Raw genomic sequence first — 22,481 nt, 5'->3', positions numbered from 1 at the left:
CAACAATCATGGATTATCCTGACTGTCAAAAACGTAAGAGGAAATGTGAACGTAGCCCTGTTCCTTCATCAGGGCAACTCACAGAGATGGACCCCGGCCACATGCTGGGCCCTAAGTGGGACAGATGTAGCTGTGAGCAAGACATTCCAGCAGGATGAAGGCAATACACAAGGTGTTGGGCAAATACATGATGTGATTCCAGGTAGAGGAAGAGGGAGAAACAGAATAAGGCCTGCTAAGTGGGTAGTGATTATATGCTCTGAGAAAGATTTTTTTCATCAGACCTTTGTCACTTTATGTCAGCAATGATCTAAACTGCCTATTTTAATACTAAATACTTATTGAGTATCATGTCTCCCAAATAATAAGCATATAAACATCTATATCTTCCCAAAGCTGAAAAAAATGTATATACTTATGATGTTTCAGGAAAAATTAATGACAAAATGCACAGCCAAACTCATCCATAAAGACCCAAAGGCAAGAATAGGTGATGATTCTATGAGGATCCCATCTGAAGAGCAAAACCAAACTGCCTCCAGACTTCTCCTCGAAAGTAAATGCCAGGTCACCACAGGGACCTGTTTGGAAGAAAAACACTGTGGTTTATGCATGTTATTCCAAGTTCACTTTGTTTGATGCAGCAAACAGAAATACCTTGTCAAATGTGCTCTGTTGTCCCTGGTGTCCTTCTTCGGTGACAGTCTGACTTGAGTCAAACTCTTCCATCGTCCTTGGGGACACTTGACTCCACATTGACCTCCATTCCTCCTGGTAGCTGGGGAAAGAGGGGGAGAGCAGGGTTGAGCTCTTTCCTGCCATGAGTGTAGATCACTGAGCCTAACCCTAACACAACTGCAAGCCACTGCTGTCATTCTTGTGCAAATAAGAAAACTGAGGCTCAGAAAGACCAGAGCAGCCAGAGAGAGCCTGATGGAGCATCTGGACCCATTGGTAAGGACAGAGGCGATCCTAGGTTTGGAAGGAGGGAGTAGAAGCAGCTCCATCTCAGGGCTGCCATTTGGGAATTCACTGAAGAATTCACTACAGGGTTCTGACAACCAGCCCACATTCTGGGGTTCAAAGTCATTCATTAGCATAACAAAAGGCACCTTTGATGCTCTCATCACTTGGGAAATTCCAAGGGATTTAGGAGCCCTGTGCCACAAACAGAAGACCATATATGTTTATCTTATTATTAGTCACAAATCACATTATTGCACTGTGTTCTTGGAGATTCTTACACCCACTTTCTCTCATCTCAGCTCCTAACCAGGCCCCCAAGCTGGAGTTCGTCTTTGGTCTGTGTGATCTAGAGACACTCTGGGGTCTAGGGTGAACAGTGAATTCAGGGAACTGCTAAAGGAACTGGAAAAACGCTCATCATTGTAAAGAATATTGTTTCTTTCCTCACAGTGGAAAGACACTCATTTTTGTATTACTAATACAAAAAGAAAAAAGAAAAATCCTAACATTAAATCCTTTTATACCAGCCATTCTTCTTTTGTTGCATCTGTTTGAACTTATAAAAAGAGAGCCCCTGGGTGTCTTCATGTGATTGTAGCTAGCCTTGGAGAACCCGACGCCCTGGCAGGCTACATTTGACCTAATTAGAGATGATTAGAGATCCCCGCTTACCAAGCCTGCAGTGCCCTGTCCTCAGGACAAAGGGAAACTGCCTCCTGCAGAACCTTTGTGAGAGCCTTGGCTAAACTGAACATGAGACACACACCAGAGCACTGCGGGAGGTAACTGGTCAGGAAGATGAAGAGCAACCAGTAGGGTGGGCACGGGCACTATCAGGTGCGTGCAGTCAGGCACAAGCTCGTACACACGCACACGCATGCACACAAGCGTGCGTCGACGTACATACGCGCACACACAAGTGCATGTCCACAAGCGTTCACAATGAAACGCACCCATGTGCATGTATACACACAAGCTGCGGCGAGATGCAGAACCAGGGCTGGGACTGTTGCGAGGCCTGCCTCTCCTCCGGATCCAAAGGTGCCCCAGGCCAAGTCCACGCACACAGTCCCGGGCAAGGGCAGTCTAGGGCGGCCTAAACCCGGGGCCAGGAGCGCGCTGCCTCCCGGGGCGGGCGGCGCGGCAGAGGGAGCTCCCTCCACCTGCCGGTCACCCGCCACCTCACAGGCGCCAGAGCAGCGCCCGTGCGCTCAGATCCCTGCGCTCCCCAGCAGGTCGGCGCCCCAGGCAGCAGCCCATCTGCCCCACCAGGCAGGAGGGCGGACCTAGCGGGGCCCGGGCGAGTCCAGCGCGCTGCAGCCCGAGGCAGGGGGTCTGGAGGGGCGGGCACCGTGCAGCTAGGCACGGCCAAGCCCCAGGCCAGTGGCAGGACAGGTCTGCGGGGCCACCGGCGGGGGCACCCACCCTGCTCGCTGCCCGGCGCCCTGGTCCCCTCTCCACTCTCGCGACCACTGGGCGCCCTGTGAGGCTCCAGCTGCGGACAGGCGAGCGCGCCCATCCTCCCGCGTCCTCGGCGCTCTCCTCCGCCCGCCGCCCTCTTTCCTCTGCCTCTCCTCTCCCCCTCCTTTCTCCCCTCCTGCCCTCCTCCGCCCCCCCATTCCCCCTCTCTCTCCCCGGCTCCCTTCCACCGTCCTCTCCGCCTTCCCTCCGGCCCCCTCCCCCGGTTCTCCCACGGTGCGGGCGGGTGCTCAGCCACCGCCCCCGCCGCGGCCGCGGCCGCCACCCCGCCTCCCGCGCGGTGCGGAGCCGCAGTCATAACCCCCGCGCGGCGGCGGAGTCGCGGAGGGGAAGGCTCCTGCCCTGCAGCCGGGTCGGGTCCTGGGTGCCCACTTGCAGCCGCCCGGCTCCGGACCGTCCCGCCACCCCCGGACCCTCGCGAGCTTCCCCGGATGAAGCCGCGCGCTTTCCCCTCGGGGGCGCCGCTCGGGCGGCGGGCGCGGAGCGCGCGGGGCGGCGAGGCCATGCGGGGCCCCGGCGGCGCGGTGCTCTGCGTGCTGCTGCTGGCGCAGGTGGGTGTGCAGGTGAGTCCCCGACGGCGGGGCCGGGGTCGCCCGCGGCTCCCCTCGCGCGGCCCCGTCTCACCGAGGTCTCGCCGCTGTTTCCCAGCAGGCACCTGCGTGCGCCCCGAGACCCGCCGCCGCCGCCGCGGGGAGCCCGAGCGCCAGGCGTCCCCCGGGTCCTGCAGAGGGGCCCGGTCCTGCAGAGTGGCCCGCCTGGGTGAAAAGGGGCGGTAAGTCGTGAGCGGGGTGCTAGTCCTTGCAGCGCAGCGGCCGGTGACCCCTAAGGCTGCTTTAGGAGGTGCTGCGAACAGTCATCACTCCGGGACCTCTCCTAGGATGCTGCTCCGCTGCTTAGGGGGGGCACCTGCGCCCACCCTCACCAGCGTGTACGCTGTATTTCCGTGGGAAACAGCGAGAGCTCGCCGGCGTTATTACCACCAACACTAGGGGGAAGGGCAAGGGAATATATTTTATTTTTAAATAGGCAAGAACCACGGAGGAATGGAGAGGCTGAATCAGAGCGTGCATGGAAGCAATTATGAAGCGCACACTCTGCCTCTCCCCCCCCTCCCCCCTTCCTTCCATCCTTGACTCAGAGGCAGTCGTTTTTGCTGCTACTTAACACCTTAGTATCAAAGTTGATGCTCTTCAAGAATTGGGGTAGCTAGCATGTCGTGACGTCATAAGCAAAGTCCATATCCTGTGCCATGGTCTGTCCTAAAAACAAATCTGGTCCTTCTGCAATGTGTGGTTTTACTTCTGCTCACAAGGGGCGTTTCACAAGCAGCATTTGTGAATTTCACATTTCCTGGGTGAATGGGGAACAGGTGTGGAATGGGGGGCTAGATGGTTCTTATCTGAACCCAGTCCATTGGCTGTTACTCCGTATTAGTGCTTTGTATCATTTCCAACAATGAGCACTCATAGTAAACGTGAAAAATGACTTTTAGAGGAAGAACAAGCTTTGATTATCACAGCATTATTTCAGAAAATCTTGAGAATTAAAGAGTTAATAATTCAAAATACCTGCATGTAGTTTCTTCACCTTGATAAAATTACATAAAGACAGTAATTGAATATCTGCATTCACTATTGAAAGTGTCTCCTTCTGGCCCCGGCTGGTGTGGCTCAGTTGGTTGGAGTGTCGTCCCTGTGCATCGAATGGTCATGGGTTGGATTCCTAGTCAGGGCACATACCAAGGTTCTGGTTTAATCCTCAATTGCGGTGCTAAGGGAGGCAACCAATCAATGTTTCTCTCTTCCTCTCTCTCTCTCTCTCCCTCCCTCTCTCTCTCCCTTTCTCTCTCTCTCTCAAATCAATTAATAAACTATATCCTCAGGTGAGGATTAAATTTTTTAAAAAAAAATAAATTATCCCCTTCTGAATGAATATATAAATAGTATATAAAGTGATAAATCAGATGAATTCAGGAATAGAGGACCTTTACCACGACCACCAGAGGGCGCTAGATGTAAATGATATAAAATATTTAAAAATTACTTTTCTCTGTGTATTTAAAGTTCACCTTCTTGGGTTGCCCTGATCTTCTTTATTGTTTCTCTTACAATGCATTCTGCAATATAATTTTCCATGTTAGAAGTTAATTGCCCCCACCCCACTTAAAAAAAAAGAGATTTTTGTAAAAACTTTTGTTTTCTAAAATTATGAAAATTCCTGAAGGTCTCAGGAGATTTTTTAAGCACTTTATGAAGTTTCCTTTAAGATAAGAGTTTTATATTCAGAGAACCATTTTTTTCCAGAAGGAGCAGCCAAGGCTTCCTGCCTAAGTGTGCTTTTCCAAACCCTGGGAGAATAGGCCCCTTTGAGCTGGACTCCAGCCTGGCTGGCATGGGCTCCAATCACGGGACAGCTCAGCGGGTGTCAGAACCCAGATTGTCCATGACGACCACTTACCTCACTTGGTCAGAACCTGAAGGGGAAGGTGCAATCCATCCCCAGTGAAGGTCTAGCTGGTTGGATCAACCACCTTCATTCCTCATCTGCATTTGTTTTAGGTCTTTAATTGTAGCAAGCTAAGCTGAGAGAGTGAGTGCCTGGGGACAGTTTCACAGGACCAGAGAAAGACTTTTTCTCCTCAGCAGTGTTACCTGTTTCCACCTAGAAAAGCAGAGATGGAGTACACTGGCTGTGATGCTGGGATCAGTTTACTGTTGGAAATCCAGGCTTCCATTGTATAAGTTGCAATAATTCTCTTGGCCATAATATTAGTTTAAAACATATTTCAAACTATATTGCAAATTTTACTGGGTATCTGAGGTAATTATGCAATAGGAAAGAGAATTCCTTATACCCTTTGAGGCAACAAAGGGTAACTAAATTGAGATAAATTCTATTTTTGGACTTTAGGTACAGCCATTTCATTTTGGCTGATTTAGCATTGCTTTTTCTCAGTAGGAGACTTGAATTTTTTTTTTTTCTATAATTTGCCATTGTAATAAATAGTATGGCTCCTGTTAAGATCAGAGACATATCACAGATTTGTTAACTTTTAAATTCTAGAGTAAGTTAAGCTTCCAGGAAGGCTTACAAGTTCCTTAGAACTTTGTTTCATTGGACCTAATGGGTCTGTGTTTGTGCTCTGGACGTTTATATTGATTTACACTCAAACATTCACATCACATGAAGCAGGGCAGTGCCCAGGCTGGCCTGGTGGTGTAAATGTTTAACAAGAGGCTCTTTGGAGCTCTGGTTTGTAACATTTGCTGGCTGTCATGGGGTCATTACTCTCACTGTGGTGGATTTCAGGCCATTAACGTGATAAAACTAGACACAGAATGAGGGTGCAGTGTGCAAAATCAGCTCTGCAGCTGCTCAGGTCAGCCCCAGCTCATGCACAGATGAGCCTGCTCTTAGTGTGAAGCCAGAGTGTTCCTAGGCTTGATGCTGTGGTCAAAAACCCTTCTGAAATCAAGTAGTTCAAGCAGCCATGTGTGTTTTTCCTCCTTAGAAGTAATCTATATAGGACTAAGGTCTTATTTAAAGGATTCTCAAAGGTCAGGAATCACACTGTTTTTCCTCGAAATCACAAACCAATTGTTTTGGGGATTATAATCTTAAAACATAAGATCAAAAGTTAGTTTAAAATGTTCAGTTTACTGCAATTATATATTAAGTGCTCTCCAAATAGTAATAAATGTATGGTGAAATGCTGTACTTATTTTGTTCATTCATCGAATATTCATTGAATTCTTTAAGTATGACCTTTTCCACATTGATTTATACATTACTGAGAGTTTGTGTTTGATACTAAGGATAACTTTTTGACTGCAGCAGGATTTCACCCCCTCACACTGTTGACATTTTGTTGTTGGTATCTGTCCTATGCATTGAAGACTGCATAGCAGCTTTCTTGTATTCGACCCACTGGATTCCAGGAGCACCACTGTCCATTCCTGCATCGGGACACCAAAAATGTCTCCAGACATTTGTGCTCTGAGGTGGGAAGGGGAGTCACACTGGTTGAGAACCACTGGAATAAAATGAAAGAGGTCTTCTGTCATCACCCATTGCCTCCCTCACTCTCAGAAAAGGATTGTCTTTGACCACAATGAGTGAGGTTAGAGCCAGGGTGCTGGGGCCAGCACCTGCCAGTCCTTCAGCAGTTCTTTGCTTGCATAGCATCTGTATGCTGGAAATACTATGTAACCAAGGTCTGCTGTGCGTCTCTTCTAAACTCCATGTTCAGTGATGTCACACATTGGTAATTGAAATCAGCCATGGTGGGAGTATTTACACCAGAGAAATTGGAAAATACTGTAAACCAGCCTGTTCCCACCCCCACCCCACCCCCAGATAACTGGTTGCCACACATTTATTAGTGCAACATTGCATGTGTTTATGTAAAAGGGGCTTATCAGTCTGCATTTTAAAAAATAGATATCGTCTGCCATCCAAAATAAAGGTCATGAGAATATGGCTTATATCATCTGGAAACAATTTGATATTTTAAATGGTAATCGTCTTTTTATGTGCAATAAGTTTGCGGGTTAGCCAGTGTTTGGAGCAGTCCACTTGCTTCTGTCCTCACTCCAGGGCCTCTGTTGCAGTGGACACAGACTAGTGGTGATTGAGTAGTACTCCCTGAAGCCCCAGAGTGCAGGATGACAGATGACAACACAGCCATGTCACACCAGCCTGTCCCCTTAGCCCAGAAAGCGGGGGAAGAGGAAGGCGGTTTGGGCACGCACTTTTCACTTTTGTCTTCCCTAGTGGCCCAGGACAGAGGGCGATCACATACTCACACCAGACACACAACCCTGATTGTTTCCCCTGTCTTCTATCACTGCACACAGTTTAACTGGATTTGTTTTACTTTCTCATTTTCCTAAAAATTATGAAATGATTCCAATGTATTTTGCCCTGTGTGGCACAGTGTCCTGCTTTGACATATATTTCAGTGGTTGGTTGTCAGGTTGTCTGCCAGAACCTGTTACCTGTGTAATCTGCATGTGGCCCATCTCCCCAGCTACCCTCAAAGGGCTGGTTCATTCATTCATACCTGTATGGCAGGATGGACCTGTGGACCCAGCAATGGGCCTAGAGGGGTCACACATCAGAGATCTCCAGCAGAGCAAAAGGGAAGCCTGGGATCACAGAGAGCATAGCCAAGGCCTCAGTTAGTTTGCCCCTTGTTTAGATTGGCCCTCAGGCCTGGGGCCCTCAGCACGGGCTCCAGGCAGTGCTTTATCATCCTTGACCTTCTCTGCTTCTTCCAAACCTGAAACATGCCTTTTCTGACTGTCCCCCGCTGCCACCCACTCTGTTCCAGTGTAAACACAGCTATCTGCCAGGACAGTGCAGGGACATGTGGACAGGTACCTGCCACAAAAGAGTTTTGTTTGCAAATCAAACCTTTTTACAGAAAAAAATAATGATTCCAGTACTATTAACTTGTGACCAAATGCCACTCCTGTAGGATGTTTTATTTTATCTCGTGACTCCAGGAACTGTATTTAGCTCACACAAAGACTGAAAAGGTCCCTGACAGACAGCCTCCTAACAGCATGTATTTGTAATGAAAGTGAAATATATATACATTCTAGAGCATTAGAATCAGGATGAGAAAATTAGTATCAGGGTCTCGTGAGGCATGTGATAGGAATTAGCATTTAGAGTCTGAAGACTGCTCACTTCATTGCAAGGGTAGATCTTTCTACCTGTCTGGTGCTTGAGCCTGACATCTGTCTCAGAGACGTCCTGGGAGCAAGGCCTGCTCTCATGCTAACCTGCTATTTTCTGATGTTTAGAAAAATGCAGGGTAGGCAGCGGGCCCTCTAGGAAGGTGTGCAGGCCGATTGCTAGCGTGCAGATAGAGGCACATATACCACATGCTTAGATATCTGAGAGGCCTAAACCCCTAACACATCATTAACTAAGATATTTTCTGACCCTGGCCTTGAGAAATCCAGCTTCGCAAGGCCTGAACGCCCGGGTCCAAGTGTGGAAGGTGGCCCCGTAGGAAGAGCTGCCCCTGGCATGAAGCCACCCCTTCCTAGACAAACTTCTGTCCTGCTTGGGACAGAAACAACTTTTCCCCGACTTCTGGAGAGCAGAGATGATGTCATTAATGATGGTATTGAGGGAACAAATCCTGGTTATAAAATGAAAATAATTTTCTGTAAGGGAGAAACCTCTTTGGAGAAGAGAACGACAGTATTTCCCAGAAGGCAGTGGAGGCCGCTGCCCGGGATGCTGACAAAGCTTCTCTCTGTACTTTTTGCAGAGGGAAGTGACCCAGGTGTACACGGAGCGCAAAGTGTAAGATTGTCTGTGACCGAAGCTCTGCAGATCTGTATGGGGGCCCAGAAATTGGATAACTCCTTGGGGCTTCCTGGACTTTTTAAAATAGAAATGATTTATTTAAATGTGTTGTAGGCTGCATACTGTAAATTAGAGCAGGAAAAAGAGTGTGGCACACGCCTTTAAAAGACCCTAGAGTGTGAAATACGATCAAGCCCTAAAAGCCAAGGCCAATTGGAGGGTCAGCAGTGGCTTTTATTGGGAGCAAATACACATATGAGCATGTCCCACTGTTCACCTCTGGGCAACCAGCAATGTATGTGCATTCCACCTTTCCTCCCACATAGTCAATGATTAAGTAAGTAAATAGAAAAAATAAGTGGCAAAGAATGCCCATCATATTTGTCTTTTTAACTGTTTTCTGAGAAATTGTCAGCGTTTTTAAGCTAAAATTTCTTAGCACAGTGAAGATATTTGTAAAAGACAGAAATATATGACTGAAGAAGTGTTTATTGCTATAAAAATTATTCTAAAGTAAAATTATGAAGTCCATTTTTTATAATCATCGAAGACCATGTTTTAGTTTTATTCGGTCTGTTATCTGTTTTTCCTTTGAAGTGTTGTAGAATTTGCTGGATTGGTTATAACATTATAGGAACAGTGGTGACTTCCCTTTAAAGGCCACTTTTAAAATTGTCCCTTCTTTTCTTTGATTTTGTGCATTGTCCAGTTTGGACTTACGGATGAGTTAATGCTGAAAGTTCCTCCAATTGTTTTTACTGAGAGAAAGTATCATCTGGAAATAAATTATATTTGAAAACTTTTGTATTCTTTTTGAGAATTCTGAAATTACTCTTATACTTTCAGAATATGATCTGGTGTCTCCCTATGAGGTGGACCACAATGGCAACTATGTGTCCCACGAAATCACACACCCTCAGAGGAGGAAAAGAGCACTGGCCCAGCTCAGAGTGGACTCTCTGCACCTTCGGCTAAAGGGCTTCAGGCATGACTTCCACATGGAGTTGAAAACTTCCAGCAATCTGGTGGCTCCTGGATTTATCGTACAGACCCTGGGAAAGGGAGGCGTTAAATCAGTGCAGGCTTTCCTGCCCGAGGATTTCTGTTTTTATCAAGGCTCCTTACGATCCCACAAAAATTCCTCGGTGGCTCTTTCAACCTGCCAAGGTTTGGTGAGTACAGCTCTTGCTACCTGCAATAAGGTGATGGGGAAAGTGATGTGTGAAAGAGGAAAGATGACCGATTTCCCTTGAACTATTTTAGCTTGATCTTCTGAAACTGCAGTGAAGACTTCTTTGATCTTAAAAGCAGGAGAAAATTGCCAAGTAATCGGTCTAAAATATGTCATGCTGCCTTCTTTGGCCCATTTGAAAATGCACACATGTCCAGCTTTCTGTTCCCTTTGTTTTTCTAGAATAATTGTGGGAAAGCACTGAGGCTTGATAATTGTGCGTAAGAATTTATAGCCCCCTCTAAAGACATTGACTTCTTGGAGGATGGCTGTATTCTAACTACTGGTCCCTTATTAGTGCTGGGGAAGTGCCCTCTTTTTAAATAGAATGCTGTACTCAGCTGGTTGGCCATGGTAATTATTTGATCAGATGCTTGAAAGCACTTTACTTCTGTCATTCTGATGACAATAACTTGCTTTCAGATTAGGGTGTTTGTTTCAAATGGGTTGATGAATCATGGCAGGGCAGTGTTGGTCTTATTGGACTGATGATTCTGTTGGTGCAGCCCCCATATTTTCTTAATATCAGGTTGAGACATTAAACATTACTTGGATGCTTCATGTGGTCTCCTTTGCTGGGACCCCTCAAGTGAGGGGCATCTGGCGACATTGAGGAGATACTATATCCCTCAGGCTGACCTAAGCTGAAATCTTAATGGCTTGTCTTTTACTTTTCTTAAAAATGTCTCCATAGTTTTAGGAAAGAAAAGCTTATTAGATTCTTGAGTACAAGTCAGTCAGTCACACTGACAGAGACATAACTTAGCTGAGTGAATATGTGTAGTCCAAACATTTTAAGGTCTTGACCATGTTAAAGGTTTGGCAAATAGGTTTTTGAACATTTATTACATCTTTAGAAAAGGCTTTAAGCCTACCTTAAATGTCTTTCCCTTTTTTGAAAAGGGGAAATCAGACTCTACATATCAGAATTTTGTGTATGTGTATGTGAATAGTGGGTGCTGAAAGAGCATTCATAACCAAGTTCTTAAAATACTAAATATTTGAAAATGCTAAATCCTTTTAACATTTAAAAAAATAATAACTTCTGTTTTTTAGGGGAATTTGGTATGGGTTGGTGTCATGTCTACTTTCATTTGTAAAAGGCTTTTGGTTTGAGAATGGATACAGCAGGGAGTTGCCAAGGATAGGGTGGTGGTTATTTGGCAATCTTGTTAAGCATGAAGACAGTGTGGCTGATTTCTTCCATGCTTTCCCCCAAAAAATAGATTTTCCTTAATTCCTGGGCTTAACTCTTCACATAATGCACTAAAGGAGATAACTCTTCCTTGTCTTTCTTCAAAAAGGTTCAGACTAGAAATGGAAGCCATCTGCGTGGTAGGGAGATGTGCCATGCCCTTCAGAGCTCAGTATCCTTGGGTTCCTTTGCAGAGATTGGGCGAGGTGCTTCCCATTAACCCAGCAGGGATGCAGGCTCATTGGCTTAGGGTCTCTGTGAGCCAAGGCTCTCCCAGGACCACTGAGTCCGTCCCATAAATAGACTTAGCTGGCAGCAGCTTGAGATTCTGGCTCTCTGTGAACTCAATAAGAGTTAACAACTAAGGTTGTACATTGCAACTACATGAAAGATAAAGAAGTGAAAAAGAACAGGAAAAAAGGATCGTCTGGATAATAAACACTGGAATTTAACATTTTGGTCACTAGAATAGAAATATGTATGCTTTCACCATTAATCTGCCAAATGCATTAATTCTAACTTCACTGACACTTTGTAGATGGCCATTACAAACATGATCTCAATTAGACTTACGAGTGTGAAGTTCAGGGGATTTTGCCATATGATAAGATAAATCAAAGTCATTTTAAGGAAGAAAAAGGGAGGATAATGAATCCCTCTCTCTTTTGCCAGATAATAAAAAATGTTGAATGGGAATGTCCCTCATGTGGCTGCCAAGTCTGTTATTTGTTTCCTCATTGATGGTTACACCAGCCCTCATCTTCCAAATCTGTTAACATATAAAGAAAACTGGCAAGTCTTTTAAGTTAAATGATGGGTCCTTTTTTTTTTGTTATTGTTGTTCTTGGTTCTTTCAGATTCTAATTAAGCTCCCAGGAGATCTCAGTTAAGATTTTTTTTACAAGATTTTCAGTTGACCCAGCTATCTGATGGGATGATGGAAGTCAGGAATCAGTAGAATTCCCTTATATTTGCTTTGTTGTCACTCACACACCTTTGCGGACCCTAGTAGAGAGCACTTTGAAAACAAGATTCCTGAGGATGGGAAGTAACCAATATTCTATTCTTCTGATTTCATCTAGTATGGAACTATTACCTTTATGTGAAAATATACTGTTGAATTAAGAGTTTAATATGTATCACTCAACTGGAAAAAGTGGTTTACAGTTTTAAGACATTGTAATTTCCAAACTGATAAATAGTTTTTCTCCTGGCTCTCAGATCTTGAGTTTGGGAACATTTTGCTATAAGTCCCCTAATAAGTGATTTGAAGAATACTATGGAATATGTTTGGCTATTGTGAGTAATGCTGCTATGAACATTTGCCACAAGTTTTTGTGCAGATACATGTTTCATTTCCCTTGGGTTTATACCTAGGGATTTAATTATTGGGGTATATGGAAATTCTTTGTTTAACATTTTGAGGAACTTCCAAACTGTTTTTAACAGTAGCTATACCATTTTGTATCCTCCCAGCAATGAACAGGAGTTCTAATTTCTCCATAGTTTGGCCAACACTTGTAGTCCATTTTTTTATCATAGCTGTCCTAGTGAGTATGAAGTGGTATCTCACTGTGGTTTTGATTTATTCTATAGAGACAGAGAGTATTGGTTGACAGTTTATTGTTGTTGTAACTGTGGGGTGTTTTTCCCCCCAGCACTTTGAATATGTCATCTTAATGCCTTCTGGATTCCATTGTTTCGGATTAGAAGTAAGCTGTTAATCTCACAGTAGTTTATTGTACATAGAAGTTGTTTTTCTGTTGCTGTTTTCAAGATTTTCTCTTTGTATTTCAACATTTTTGCTATGAAATGTATTGATGTGAATATCTTTGGCTGTAGCCTATATCCCATTATAGATATGTTGGTGTCCAAATGGTTCCCACATTTCTCTGAGGCTCCATTTATTTTACTTCATTTTTTCTCTGTGGTCTTCAGATTGCATAATCTCCATAGATATATCTTCATGTGTACTCATTCTCTGCTGGCAGTTCAAATATATGGCTAAATTTATAGTAAATTTTTCAATTTAAATATTGTACTTTTCAAATCCATAATAATATCAAGTTCTTGGCACAAAATCTGAATGAACTTTAGCTCTTCTTGCATAAAACATATTTGTTATGGCACTAATGCATAGAATACACATCACCTCTCCTAATATCTAATTATTCATATTTTTAACAATGTTGGGATACTTGTAAATGCCACAGTTCTCAGGTCTCTTTAAGAATTTCCTCACTTGTTTGGAGACTTACTCTGGACCCTGGTTTGAATTATGCAAGGTTTTATTTCCAGCCACAAACTCCAGGGATTCTCTGGAAACTTTAGTCATTGAGAGTTTCTCTAAAGCACCCAATAAATCCTAGGAAACTATCTGAAATATTGCCAAAATTTCAACTGATGTTGAAAAATGTTCATGAGCTAGGAAAGTAAAACAGGAGTAGAAAGGAAGAATCAACATGGAGATTGTCAGAAGAGATAATGTGAGTTTTAAAAGAAAAGTGTTACTATCTGGAAAGGCTGATGATGGTATATCCAGTGGAAAATATGTCAGTCTTGGGAGGAATGTGGGAGAGTTGTAGAAAAAGTAAAGTTTTTAGATAAAGTATGACCAAAAGTTGTGAATGTTAGGAAACTTAAAAAGTGAGTGTGGTGAACTGACTGAAAGTACTTGATAATTAAATGAATTTCTGCTAATTAAGAATAAACATGGTAAGAAATTTAAAATTGACAGAAATAAATGTATTAATCACTAGAAAGAGATCAAAGGAATGTCTTATAAGATAATCTTTTATACTTGAAGGAACCAAATGTTTTTCTATTAGCTTACCATTAGTTGTAGACTGAGAGCATACACAGATTCTAAATAACAAATCTTTCAGTGACAGGGTATGATGCAATTTATATAAAGTATGATTCAAGAAACTGACATTTGTCTATTTATTAGCTTTTTATACTATACTGTGCCATCAGAGACATTGTCTCTGATTCTTGGACATATGTCTTTCTTAATTATCAAATTCATGACAAGGGTGGGTTGTTTACCGCACATTCAGATTTCTAAGAAACAGTATTCTTACCACCCTAAATCCTTCACAAAAAGAGATGAAGCAAATTTATTCTATGCTAACTTTCAGAGATAAAAACTGTCACTTATTATAAAGTAAGAAAAGAATACATATTTACTTTGTTTAGTTAAGATAATCATATACTAAGCAATTGTTTTCTCAAAAATCCAGAACCCAGGTAGTCAACAAGCATTTTGGAGCACCTATAATTAAGGGCTGTGGTAGTTATCCTGAGAAATAAATCAGCAGAAATACATGTATTCTTTTAGTGCGAAGAAAGGCATCTAGACATACATTCAAACAAGAAACAGAATAAAATGACTTCTTAAGATAAACAAATGGGAAATATAATGAATAAAATGGCCTGTGGAGTCAGACGAGTCTTGTTCAAATCAAATTTCTCTCACTGGCCAAGTGGCTCACTGCTGTGCACTTCATTTTCCTTAATTTATAAATGACACTGGCCTCATGTGGTTGCATGAGGATTAAGTGAGACTATAGATATATATTTTTAAAGCCCTTTGCATAGTGCTTGGTGCATACTAAGAGATGAGCAAGTATTTGTTCTCTTCCCCCTACCCCAGCCCATTATTAAACTATCTCATGTGGATAGAAATCTAATTAGAGAGTAACTATGCATTTTGTAATGTAAGCAAGTTCAAGTAAAGCTAAAGAACTGAGAGATGGAGTCACACTGACCTTCAGAGAGGCCCCACAGATAAAGGGGGATAGGATTAGAACAGATTTTAGTTACAATAGACACCTTTAGGTGATTTATTGACGGCACGTTAGGATGATAAAAAAACATCATTCGAGCAAGCGATTTTTAATGCAAGCTTGCTGTTTATGCAATTCTTAGAACCATTGCTTATCCCCACGCAGCTGATAGAAAGCTTTCTGTTCCCAACACCTGGGAGATTACTCTGTGCTTAGTAAGGTATCATAAATGAGGGAGGTGCCCAGCACAGCTGACATTTTCCCTTTGTATTCCCCTTGCAGCAGCCAAAGGAGCTATAAACCGTGTTTTATGAGCAGAGATTATCTCTCACTGCAGCTTGGGAGTCTTGACTCTTCCCTTTGCAGGTCACCGTTAGGTGATAAAACAAAAATTGATGGATTGCAGAATAATTAAGCCAAAAGAGAAGCTAGGATGTTTTATATCACTGTTCTCTTTCTGGTTGAGATGTACAAGTATGTGTAGAAGACTTGGGAGACTAAATATTAGATGTTGCAATATGTAAGGGCTGTGCCTTGCGAGTGCTCCATGTGTAGAAACATAAGTCATTAAGTCCTTAAGAAGGTTAATAATATAAGGCAGCCTTTTTGTCACCATTCAGTATCATTACTATGGATTTCTAATGTCGCTTAGATGCACAATGTAATTGTATGTTTCCTACTTGAGAGCTATTTGTGGATCTAATTTCAATCATAATTTCCTACCTCTGCCTCTAATAATCCAATGCGTTGTCTTTTAGGAGTAGTTTATGAGCTTATGCATTTAAATAAAATTGAGATTACTGACCCCCAACACTTTTAAGTTCCTCATTATTAACCCTCTGAAAAGATATAATAATACAAGTGTCATGCCCTCTAGAGGAGGAAGGACTAGAGCCCCTGGTATATGAAGCTTTTAGAAGAATTATTTACCCACATATTTGAGGTGGAAACAAGTCTAAAGTCTCAGAGTGACTGCAACCCAGACTGTCATCAGTACAGTGACTTTATGGGAAATAAGAGTTTTCTCTGAAATGGGGTTCCAGATACTGACTGGAGCATGCAAAATCTTACATTTACTTAAGATAATGGATGCACTCCTTGCATTGAAGTAAAACTTTAAAAAAACTTAAAAGTAAACAAAACCCAGCTTCACCTCAGGCCTGAGTCACATGTGCACCAGTGGCTAAAAGAAGGCAAACCGAGCATTTAGCCTCACCAGAGTGGCTACGTGCTTCTGGGATGCCTGCATCCCTATATGTATAAGGGGACACACAGTTTTGAAAGTGATTTGTGTACTTACATCTTAAAATGTGTATTAAGTTAGTGAGAATAATTTGACAGTCTCAAAGATTGCAATTTAAATGTACAAATGTCTTAAAAGCCCATAACTCGAAATTAGATTGTTGAATGGCATAAATTTAGATATATGCTCATAAATTGCATACCTTTTTGTATATGTATACTATAATAAAAGTATTATGTACACTATAATCAGGCATCATCATCCATTCTAGCCAATATCCTTACCCAACTATGAAGGCCAAGCATATTAATTACATTTTGACATTGTATCATGTTCCATTGTATAGTTTGCAAGTTAATCATCTCATCTGGTAATTATTCACAGTTTAGATTTCACCCTCATCTCATGCAGTTTAAAATGGATTCGATTTGGAGACTTCCAAGATGTCATTTTTGTTTGATCTTAGTTTCAAAGTCAACCCGAAACAACTTCTCCTTTCTCTTATTTCAGCCCTTTCATCTACCCTTGGTCAGAGGTATGACCAGCTCCAGCCTCTGCCATGCGGTGCAGTGGCCATGACACAGCTATTGTAGATACAATGCACATGTGCGTAAAGTTGTAGAGTCAATAAGTATCATAGATAATTTATTCTTGTGTTTGGCTAAACATAGAGACAAAGATGCCTGAGGGGAGCCCGGTTGCCATTGCCATCAGGTTTAGTTGGATCCTGTGTGTAGAATTTATCTTATGATGAGCTAACTTTCCAAATTCCTATAGTGTTTTGATTCACTTTCCGTTCACATATTCTTTCTACTGCTTTTTATATCAATAATCTTCTCATAGCACACATGTGTAGCTCTTGGCTAGAAGGGTAGCCTGTGGATATTTTTCTGTCATAGGAAAAGTAAATACATCCTTAGGCTTTGATGTGCTTCGGTTATGGTGGTTCTTTGGAAATGGTGGTTTTTCTGTTCATTGTAAACAGGCAGCGAGGACTGTGATGGTTCCATGCAAAGGTTGTTTATCTCACTTTCCTCCTCTTCCAACCTACCCCTTCCATTTTCTCCAACACCTAAACCAGAGCTTCGGGGCACAATTTTTAACCTAAAACTGTTCTAATGCTTAATGTACCCAAGTAACAGTGTGTCATCATTTTGAAAAGACCTAGTTGCAACCTATTCCATGTTTAGTTGTTATGAAACAAACATATGGTGAATTCTGCTTCATTATAGGATCATGTGTGTTAAAGTATGTGTCAGTGATGCAATTTGAATGGCTTCAAATAAAATATGAAAATACACCCATTTTAAATAAGGGTGAACATTGATATTTAAATGAGCACTTAGTGTATGCCAGGCCAGGCATTTTTGCAGGCAGATTAATTGCATGCAGTACTATTGCATTTCATTTTATTAGCAATACAAGAAAAGATTCTGTTCCCATTTTATACAAAAGGAATCTGAGGCTCAGACAGGTTATATAGCCTGCCAAAAGTTGCCATCTAACAAGGGACAGAGCCCCGATTCCAAGACACATCTGTTGGATCTCAGAACAAATGATGAGCTTTCCACCCAGCACCCACATCTCCTCCCAGGGACGTTCTCCGTTTGTATCCTTGGAGTCTAATAGATTGGTTGGACAACATTGGATATTGTCAGCAAAAGAAAAACTTAGATGTACAAAACCTGTGTTTTTAATCACTTCGATGCCTACCTGGAGGACAACGGTGCAATAATTCTGTACCACCTCACTCAGAAAGCTATGATTCCTCCAGGAAATGCCGGAGTGAAGGCTTTTATAGCTCTATGTTTATCATTCTAACGCTTATCAGCTCACATATTTATATAATTTAGTGATAAAAGACCAGAAACAGAGAGAGACAAGACAGAGAGAGAATATATGTTTAAAGCATTTTTTAATGCAAACCTAATCAAGGAAGGCTACAGAAATTTCCCATTAAAATAGTGGCTGGTCCCCCTAATTCAGCCCAATTTTCCACTAGCCAACACTGTGCCTTCCTTGTGGACATAACAACAGTGTTTATAACAGCATTATTCCATGTCATATGGCTGAGTCAAAAACGAACATGAGAATTGCCAGAAAGGCAAATTCAGAGAGCATCGTTATCTTAGCCGTCATAGGCTGACCAAGGGAAATGAATGTTTCACTTGAAAATAGAGAACTGGTTTCAGGACATTCTCTTTTTTATTTCTTTTGTGAAAAAAAATATATAACCTGTTAGGAATCATCATTGCCAGTGAAGCTTACACATATACATACATACCAGAAGCTTTCAATCTACTGGATTCTTTGAGGAGTGGAATAACCTGAGCATGAATAACTTCACTGGGCTGAATGTTGCCCTATAAATACCAGGTCTATGATCTGACCAGAGACATAGAGTTCTTATAGGCTGATCGTTTGCTGTGTTTCAAGCTCTTACCTATAATATTTGAGCAATATTTTACACTCTGCAGAACTGACATATGGGTTTTGAACATTCACGTGGGGACCATGGCCACAGGCTCTAGCATGTTAGTAGTAACCTATAGAAGAGTGAGTTCCTTGGGGGCCATACCATAGTCTTCAGGAGTCATTGTTTATGTGTATAAATTATGGTGAATACACCAGGGATAAATGAGTCAATGGACATCATGGTGTCACTGGTTAATACAGTGTTTAAGGCAGTTGGATTGTTCCCCTCTCTCCACCTAAGGTTCAGTTTCCTTGTCCTAAGTAGACAGTTAAAAATAACCTATTTGAGAAATGCTTTGAGGATAAACCTGTTCTAAAAATATACATAAAATCCCCCAGTATGTGAAGGTCAAACTGAATTATGATGCCCTCCTCTGAGTTCTTACAGTAGGTACTGTCTCCTGCAAGATTAGAACCAAAGTCAACAGAAATTTATTGAACACAATTATGTGAGAGATAATGTAGGTGTCCCTCATCTATCTTTTGGGATATTTTGGTTTGAAAGACTTGAAATTATGTCATAGAGGAGCCTAAATTAGCAGTAGCATTCAATGGATACAGAACAATATATTTGCATGATGTTGGATGGCTGTTAGCCCCTTATGGGGCCACACACTCAGTCTGTATTGCTGGGCTATTTTTATGGCCACAGGAGAGGGAAGTAAAGCCAACACCAAGCTTATTAGAAGTTGCTGTATTTGACCCACAAGGAGAATCAAATTCTTTCCTCACTGGTGGGCAAAGGTAACAGCTGACTGCCACATGATGGTTTAGACACCAGCTGTGAGTCACACTAAGGAACCAACCTGGCCTGTTTCTTATCATTATTTGTTCTGTTTCTGTTTCCTTTGTTTCATTTTTTGTTCCTCTGGAAGTGATGGACCTGCCCAAGCTTTCCAGTAGTGAGCTGTCCCCTTGTGATGATGCTGTTTGGAAGACCTCTACATTCTCATGGACTAATTTTGCCATAGTGTTTGCCAATGTTTTATTTCCATACACAAAAAGGTGGTATTTGCCTAATAGATTCTTCAACACAGCCTTCTAAGAAGGCAATCTAAAGTGGACCCATTTTGAATTTGCATTGCCACGTTGTATAATGATTATACAAATTGAGCGGACAGCCTGGGAATAGGACTGGTCATAACTTTTATAATCCCCTTGGGACTCTGAAATGTGTATGAGAGTATATGCAGTCATATATATAACTGAGGCTGGAATTTGTGAATGGTCAGATTTGGTATCCAGAGTAACGGATGTTTAAAGGAACTGCCTGGAATGTTACATGCCTAACAGAAGTCATGTAGAACATACAGTGTTAGTATAAATGACCATCCTCAGGCCTATGTTACAAAAGCCATTATTTGGCCATACTTTAAGTCTATTCCAGTGAACTTAATGGAGAGTGTTGTACTTGGTACTGCTTTTGATATTGATTAATATACCATCAGAAAATATTGGTGTCTAAAATCACCACTTCATTGCTTGAAAATAAGGAAACTTAGTTGTAACAAACTTCACACCAAGTCAAATTGTATCTTAGCAAGGCAGCCAATATATGGTAGGCACTGACAAAAGCAGAAGGGCTGTGTCTGTCTAGCTTCCTGAGCGCTGGTGGGTTGGAAGCTGAGCACAGGGTGTACAGGCCTTGGCCCTCAGGACACGTACCCTGGGTATATCTCAGTATTGGTTTGTGAATCTTATTAAACAAACCAGTTTGCACAAACTTCCCACCCCAGACCTGCTGAGTCAGAACATGCGAGGGTTGGGGGTGGGAGGAACATGAATTTCAATGAGCTATTCAGATAATTCTCTTGGATAGAAAGTTTTGAGAATCATGGCTAGATATTGCAGAGGGTGGCAGGCTCTATGAATAATATTCACGACCTGTGGGCCCTTCTTCAGGGAGAGTCCATGAAGTGCCTCTCATGTGCCCGAAGCTGGATACCACAGGTGAGGGACTTTTGGCTTGCCCAGTCTGGCGACAGTGGGGAGGAGACGGTGAGCTGATTTCAGATCTTAGTGACCTTTTAGAGTGGCACTGGTGAAAACGAAACGGGACAGATTACTTTTCTCAGCCTTTCAATATTCCACACAATCAAGGGGAAGGAAGCTCAGACAGCTGTCCTGCTCCTGTGGCTGGCGGCATCCTCTGGGCTTCATCATTTGCCTCTGTGCTCTTTAACTAGAAACCTGACCTTTAAATGGCCTTGGAGTCTGTGCTGCACTGTTTGCTAGGCTGTCGCTTCTAAGGACACATCTCTGAATGACTTTATCCCACTGTGCACGTAGGAAGCACCAATGTGTGGAGGGAATGGCTTGTAAAAAAACCAACAGGCCTGGCCCCGTGTCCTAGTTGTGTGCCCTTGTTCCTGGAGCCTCAGTTTTATTTTTTTAATGTTTTACTGAGGTGTCATTTACACAACAAAAACTCACCGATTTAAATGTGCAGTTCAGTGATATTGTACAGCCACCTCCACAACCCAGGTTTCAACCACTCCCATCACCCCATGCCCAACCGCAGTCACTCTGCTCCCAGCCTCAGCCTGCAGCCACCATTCACTTCTTGTCTCTATAGTTTGGCCTTTTGGGGGCATTCAGCAGAAACAAAATCAGCCAGTGTGGGGTCCTTTGCTCTGGCTTATTTCACTTGCCATGATGGTTGGGACTTAGCCATGTTCACTAGTATTTAGTTACCTTCATTGCTGAATGATATTCCATTGTAAGGCTGTACTGTGTATTGTTTACTTATTCACCAGTTGATGGACATTTGGATTGTTCCAGCCTCAGTTTCAAAAAATGTTGCTGCTAATCCCTACCTTGCAAATCTGTTCTCAGGATTATTGATAACAGCAGGGTATCCAGCCCATGGGACAGAGGCAGGGGCATAGTAGGTGATTAATAAATGAATGCCATTGATATTAATATGATTAACAGGAATATTATGTGACCTTCCTGGAACCTTCAGCTTTAAGATCTCTAGATAGCAACACCAAGGAGACTAGATATCAACACCAAAACTAGTGGGGAAGAGAAATATCTCCAGTGGCATTGCTAAATAGAGAAAACAGCTGACTCATGAGCTAAGTGTCAACTTGGTGAGCTCATAACAGAATTTGCCTCAAGCCGGCAGCCTGCCACTGCCAGAGGGAAGGGTGCCATGGGATTGCACACTGGGATGGATCGAGTGTGTGCGGAAAAACATCATAATTTCAGCAATGGCTTGTAGATCCAGGTGACAACACCCTGAGGTCCCATGGCTTCTAATGAGAAACACATGTGCCTTCCCACCTCATGACTGTGGCCTACTTCTGTGCCGTGAGGACCCGGTCATGGCTGTCCCACTCTGCTGTGACTCTCTCTGCCATGACAAACTGGTAGTGGCTGTCCAGCTCTGTTGTGACACTCCCGCTGCCTTTGGACTTTTGGCCTTTGTTTTTCAGCCTGCACAGAGTCTTGTACACATTCTTTCTCCTTTTTTCTGCAGCTTTCTATATGCTGCCCTCATTTTTAAAAAATAAGTACTGTGATCTTGATTGCCATTGTTAAAATATATATACTCCCACTTACGTGATCTGTGCAGTCACCCTGGAAAATAGCTATAGATGTACCTTCTACACGCAAATACAGGAAGTAGGTCTCAGGGGACACACACACACACACACACACACGCACACACACACAGGAGCGAGCTCACCTCTGAAGAGAGGCAGAGCCAGGACTTGAACCAAGTCTTTTGCCTCAGGGGCCACTAATTGCCGTTATAGCACCACAACACAACAT

The 22,481-nt window shown here is 42.8% G+C and overlaps 1 protein-coding gene across 1 annotated transcript in view; it reads left to right on the top strand.

The window, feature by feature from the left end:
- Window positions 1-7,109: 7,109 nt before the first annotated feature.
- The window catches only part of ADAMTS16 (ADAM metallopeptidase with thrombospondin type 1 motif 16), a 102,286-nt gene continuing 86,914 nt past the window's right edge, over window positions 7,110-22,481 (top strand). Inside the window, exons 1-2 of the mRNA XM_087815063.1 lie at window positions 7,110-7,182; window positions 9,616-9,941. Of these exons, the coding sequence (XP_087671189.1) occupies window positions 7,110-7,182; window positions 9,616-9,941 (399 nt within the window). The remainder of the gene's footprint in view (window positions 7,183-9,615; window positions 9,942-22,481) is intronic.

Source organism: Miniopterus natalensis, chromosome 3 (assembly GCF_054644295.1).
Source record: "Miniopterus natalensis isolate mMinNat1 chromosome 3, mMinNat1.hap1, whole genome shotgun sequence".
NCBI lineage: Eukaryota > Metazoa > Chordata > Mammalia > Chiroptera > Miniopteridae > Miniopterus > Miniopterus natalensis.
Note: the sequence above shows the minus strand (reverse complement) of the source record. Positions and strands in the feature narration are given on the sequence as shown.